Source organism: Bidens hawaiensis, unplaced genomic scaffold (genome assembly GCF_021521415.1).
Source record: "Bidens hawaiensis isolate Kalapana, Puna unplaced genomic scaffold, B.hawaiensis_p1.1 tig00019659_1, whole genome shotgun sequence".
Classification (NCBI taxonomy): Eukaryota; Viridiplantae; Streptophyta; class Magnoliopsida; order Asterales; family Asteraceae; genus Bidens; species Bidens hawaiensis.
In genome coordinates this window covers 156915-162669 of record NW_027505014.1, presented here as the reverse complement: position 1 = coordinate 162669, position 5755 = coordinate 156915, and the positions used below count along the sequence as shown (strand labels likewise).

Here is a 5755-nt window from a genome sequence, read left to right as displayed (position 1 = left end):
TAAAGAGAATAAAGTAGGAAGCTGTTTGTTTTAAATGTCATCGGTTAACCAAACATCCAACCAAAACCGAACATTATGCCATTTCTCACCAACCCTTTGTTGGAATCAGTTAACAAGACCTTAGCATTTACCGAAGATTTTTCAATCTTGACAATCTTATCCCAAGTACTATTCAATCATTTGTTATGGGAATGACCAGCCAATATCTAGGTGTGTAATGATTAGCCTGTCATAACATTTTTCTAGAGGTGGCAATATGAGTGGGTTGGGTTGGATTTGGGTGATGGGTTAGAATGGGTTTAGGTCAGGATGGGTATGGGTCAGGATGAATTTTTAAAATAGAGGGTTAGGATGAGTATGGGTCAAGATGGGTAAAGTTAATCTATCTTGACCCAAGTAAAGGTTGAAATGCAATGGGTTTTAAAAACCCCTCAAAAAAATATTCAAAAAATTAATAAAAAAATAATAACTCAAAATATAAATCAAAAACACAAAAAGTAAAACAACTAAAATGTTTCTCCTGTCTTCCTCGTTCATTAAAAAAAAAAACCTCGGTTTCGTCTCGGCTCAGGTTCGGTTTTTTCGGTTCATTTTTGCTTTTTTTTCGTTTCGTATCTATTTGGTTTCAATGTTTTTGGTTTTTGTTTGGTTTTGATTTCTCGATTAGGATAGGTATGGGTCAAGCTGGGTAAAGTTAACCCATCTTGAACTAAACAAATGCTAAAATACAAAGGGTTTCAAAACCCCTCAAAAAAATTAATAAAAAAATAATAACTCAAAATATAAATCAAAAACGCAAAAAGTAAAACAACTAAAATGTTTCTCCCGTCTTCCTCGTTCATAAAAAAAAAACTCGGTTTCGTCTCGGCTCAGGTTCGGTTTCTTTTTTCGCTTCGGTTTTGCTTTTTTTCATTTCAGTCAGTTTCGGTATATGTTCAGTTTCAATGTTTTCGGTTTTGATTTCTCGGTTTCTATTCGGTTGCGTGGGTTTTGTTTGAAATAAAATTGAATAAAGCTTGTTTTAGTCCATTCTAACCCATAAACAAACCCATTCTAACCTATAACCAAAAGTCACTAGCATCTATCCAACCCATCCTGACCTTCTTGTAAAATTCTTTTGATCCATCCTGACCCATCTCAATTTTAAAAATTATCCAAATTGACCAAAAACAACCCATTTGGGTTTGTTTTGCCACCCTTACATTTTTCCAAAGGCTATCATATTCCACATTAAAAGGGCTAATTCAGAGTCTTTAAGATGACATAAACCCAGCCCCCCAACATCATCTTTAGCCGAAGTTACTTTATTCAGATCAACCCAACATATATTCGACTTATCCTCATTAACTGCCCATGAAAAACTGCTTCGTTTAGCCTCTAAGATCTCTGAAATCTTAACCGGGCCTTAGTACAAGAAGAAATAATTACTTTGGAGACATTCTAATATCGCTTTGATCAACATTATGCGACCACCCATAGTCACATGAATCGCGGTACAGAAACGGGTATGCGGTTTGTGCATTTCAAAAATTCGGTACGAAGAGGGGTAGGCTCATTCAAAACACCAATTCGGTATGTGGTACGGTGTACCATATAGTGTGGTACATTGTATCATATACAAAACAGAAAATTCATAATCATATAAGAAAATACATAATCAAAACAAAATTTTCATAGTCATAAGATTCATAACAGTAACATTTCAAAAGTATAAATCATAAGTTCATATTCCATAATAGACAATTCATAATTAAAAGCCAAAACAGAAAATTCATACCAATAGCATTACATAATCATAAGTTCATAACATATTGGAAAATTCAAAACACTAATCAAGCACTTTAACATAACAGGATATTCAAGAAACTAATCGAGCCTTTGTCTTTTTCCATTTGGGTCGGCATTCTCTTCTCCTAGATTTTCCCATTACATATCTTCATATCTTGTACTAGGCCCTTCCAAGTAATCATTTTCGGGATTCATATCCCATTTCTTAGTTGGCGCGGCGTTGTAACTTTCTGAGAAACAAGATTGGAGTCAGATGTTGGAATGTACAAACACTAACTTGTCTGCCCACTTAGAATTTAAACCATTTCTTTTTTACATTGTGTATATATGAGTAAGTGCTCCAGTTTTGTTCGGTCGATGAGCTACTAATAGGTTGTGAAAGAACCTTCATAGCAACTTCAGCTAACTCTGGTGTTTCCGATCCATAGCTTGACCACCAATCAATCGCGTCCATGGTGACCTGTCCACTTGGGCCGCTTCCATTGAATAAAGTCCTTTCTTCATATGAAATGTGGCAAATTGTTCTCACAACACTTTATATTCTTGCTTATTTTTGGCTATTCTTTTGAAAGCAGCCATGACCCCTTGCACCACTCCTTTGTCTTGATTAGGAGATTTCCTAGGAACTCCGCCCGGTGCTAACATACAAAGGTAGTTCGTGTCATAGAATCTCGGTGATAAAGCAAAGCCCAAACAATGTAATTGTATTGTCATCTTCTCCCACCTAGTGAGCATAATGGATCCCAAGTTGAGGGAAATAAGAATCATAGGTACTTTGCAACATTACTTCTTTAATTTCCCTCAACATATTATCCATTTTTGCATAAATTTCTCACATATTTGAACCTTCACCGTCACAAAACTTGATCATCAAGAAAATAGGTTTAGTGATAGACAAAATAGTCTCAACATCCTCCCAAAACTCGTCGTTTCTAATTGTGTCAACAGCCATTGAACCGGTACTTCTTATGTTTTCTTCACCTTGTTTGACCCAATCTCTCCAGGAATTAAGGGAAATGGTTGTAGCAAGTGATTCTCTACAATTCATTAGCCTTCTCAATAGAATATACTGAGATGCAAATCGTGCTTTCGCCACTTTTAATAACTCATGTGTTGAATTATCTCTAAAGATTAACAAAGCATGAGTATGATTAAGAAAGAACTTCACAATCACTTTGCCTTTTTTATATGTGTTCATCAACCAACAAAATTCTTTTGCTAGATCTTTAAAAACCAAGTTTAAGGTGTGAACACAACACGGAGACCAAAAAATGTGTTTGTGTACCTTTTCGATCTCCTTTCCAGTAGCCTTGCAATTTGCTGCATTGTCGGTGATCACTTGTAACACATTGCTTGCTCCTACAGTTTCGATAGCACCAAGCAAGTAGTTAGCTATTGCTACACCTGTTTTTTTCCAAACCAGAAAAATCCTCAGCATACGTAAACATTGCTCCTCGGTTGTTCACTGCAATAACATTAATCAACGGCTTGTGCTTCACGTTAGACCATCCATCAGAGACAATAGAAACACCTTGTGTATACCATGTGTCCTTGATAGGAGTCAAGTCCTTCTCAACATCTCTAACACATTCATCAAACAATACCGTTCTTGCTCTTTCGCTAGATGGAGGTTTGTAAGTCGTCGGTGCTTTCTTGATTGCATTAATCATCTCCAAAAATTAGGGATTGCGCAACACGTTGAATGAAATGGCATTTGCACATAATCCCCTCATAACCTTCAAATGTACTTGATTTCTCTTCATGATGCCAAAAGTTTGATCAATGGGTTTTTTTAGAAGAGGAACAATTCTGTTTTGAATTACTATTAGTAAATACCGAATTTTTTAAAGACCAAGAAACACCAACCTTTTCCGCTTCCTATGCTTTCTTCATGAGTCTTTCATATTTCCCACGATCTTGTAGTAGAGTGGGACAGCGTCTGATCTCCGCTTTCTTCCCTGGAGGTGGACCGAAAAAGTGAACATGAATTCGAGTATACGAGCTGGTAAGCTGTTTCTTGCAATGCTTGCAAACCCACACTTTTGAACCACCAGCATTCTTGCTACTACCGGTACTTACAACATCAACTTCCTGCATCAGCGGTTTGTTATCCTTCTGCTTGCTTTGAACTTCAGATTTTTTTTGCATGGTTAAATTCTCTGTGTTTTTTGTGGATTCGTTTTCTTCATGTTCACTATCGCTAACAGAAATATTCTCTCCAGAATTTTGAGTTTCTTGTCTTTGACCCTCTTTTACCAAAAGCCACTGATAACTCTTGATTTTTTTTTTTTTTTTTTTTTGTATTTTGTAAGTTGTGTTGGAAAAAACCCCATTACGTGGCCTTTTTACCATTTAATTAATTATAATTATTCAAATAACCTAACTTGGCCAATAACTTATATGTATGGGCTATTTGATGGGCATACCCCTATATATATATTTATGTTTCCCTTTAGATGTCACATTAACAAATAATAAGAGAAACACCAATAACCTTCTCTCTAAGAAATCCATCAACCGGTAACATCATAACGGGAACGAGTAGTTACCGATCATGGCATCATCTTTCTCTACGGTCTCCATTCAATCAAGTAAGTTCTATAATTGATGTCTTATTTATTGTTATTGATTGAATAAACTTAATAAGGTTCTTGATTTTAATCCATATCTAAAGATATAATCAACATGTGGTATCAGAGCGTATGTTGATTATATCAATTTCATCATAAAATTCGTTTTCTTAACCATGGATGAATCGACTTATGGAAATTAAATAAATATGCGTTTTGTCATAAAGTTGTACAACTCGCTGTTTTATGTAAACTAAAATTGATTGGTTGTATGTTTGATATAATTTTGTTTTTAGTTTACACATGGAATTAAGACTCGTGAGATGTGGCCTTTAAAATTTTATTGGAAATCACAAAAATTAAATATATATTTTTTGGATGTAATCTAAACAGGAACCGAGAAAAAAAATTGATTTGCATAAGTTGTATGACTTTATGATTGGAATTAATAAGTTATGTTGACTTTCAAATTTTAGTGCATATGAATTAATTATCAATATGAATTTATGATAGGAACGTAAACATAATTTAACCTTTTCCAGAATTGATATTCTTGAACGAGAAATTGGAAAATCAATTCTTATTATTAGATGAGGTTCAAATCAAAATTGATATTTAATACCAAAAATAATTTTCAAATCTGTTTTTATTTCGGTTACCATGTACATTCTAAATTCCACTATCTATTCAAATTTTAAAATAGATTTATTCTGAGCATAGACATATATGCAAATCTTACGTATGATTCTTAATTTTATTTGATAATTATCACGTTTTTATTTCATTCAACTTTTGTATACATTTAAAATTTCCGTATAATATATATATATATATACATTTATTTATTTTGATGGCAACTTTAATGAAAGATTAGATGATTGAACCAACAGTATATCATTTAATTTGGCATTGAAGTTTAAATAAAGTCATCTTATTTAATTATGTGTGTTGTCAAACAACATAAACCCAACGGCTACTTGTTTGAGAATACGCATAATGAATTATTAGCCTAATATACATAAATATTTCACTTCTGCCCATAGGTGATGTGTTATATTTATGTATGCCTTACTTTACTTTATCAATTTACGTTTGTTCATAATACTTGAATGTTGGTCATAGCCAAAGCAAAGCCAAAGTTCAAGTAGGACCTTATGTTAGTCTATTATTTTGGTGTTATGATAGGCTTGTATCTTCAATATATTAATTGTGTATGCTTTACTTTATTACCCCTTAATTTAGCTTACTCTTCTACTTCTTCTACTTGTATCAATCTAGCATCCACTTTAAGCCCTAGCCTTGGAATTGAACTACTGACTAGGGCAAACTTTGCCACATGGAGGGACTCAGTCAGACTTACTCTTGGAATGTTGGATCTTGATTATGCCCTAAGACAT

General features: G+C 33.9%; 1 protein-coding gene across 1 annotated transcript; it reads right to left on the bottom strand.

Annotated features, from left to right (window-relative positions):
- Positions 1-2620: 2620 nt before the first annotated feature.
- On the bottom strand, positions 2621-3458 carry LOC143609905 (uncharacterized). The gene is made up of 2 exons (XM_077084527.1): positions 3209-3458; positions 2621-3147 (listed from the first exon to the last, which is right to left on the bottom strand). The coding sequence occupies exons 1-2, from the start codon at positions 3456-3458 to the stop codon at positions 2621-2623; spliced, it is 777 nt and encodes a 258-aa protein (XP_076940642.1).
- Between the last annotated feature and the right edge of the window lie 2297 nt (positions 3459-5755).

Excerpts from the sequence above, each read along its gene's own strand:
- LOC143609905 (XM_077084527.1), bottom strand. The coding sequence starts at position 3,458 with ATGATTAATGCAATCAAGAAAGCACCGACGACTTACAAACCTCCATCT. Across the intron at positions 3,148-3,208 it reads GTATGCTGAGGATTTTTCTG|GAGCAAGCAATGTGTTACAA; the intron begins GTTTGGAAAAAA and ends TCGAAACTGTAG.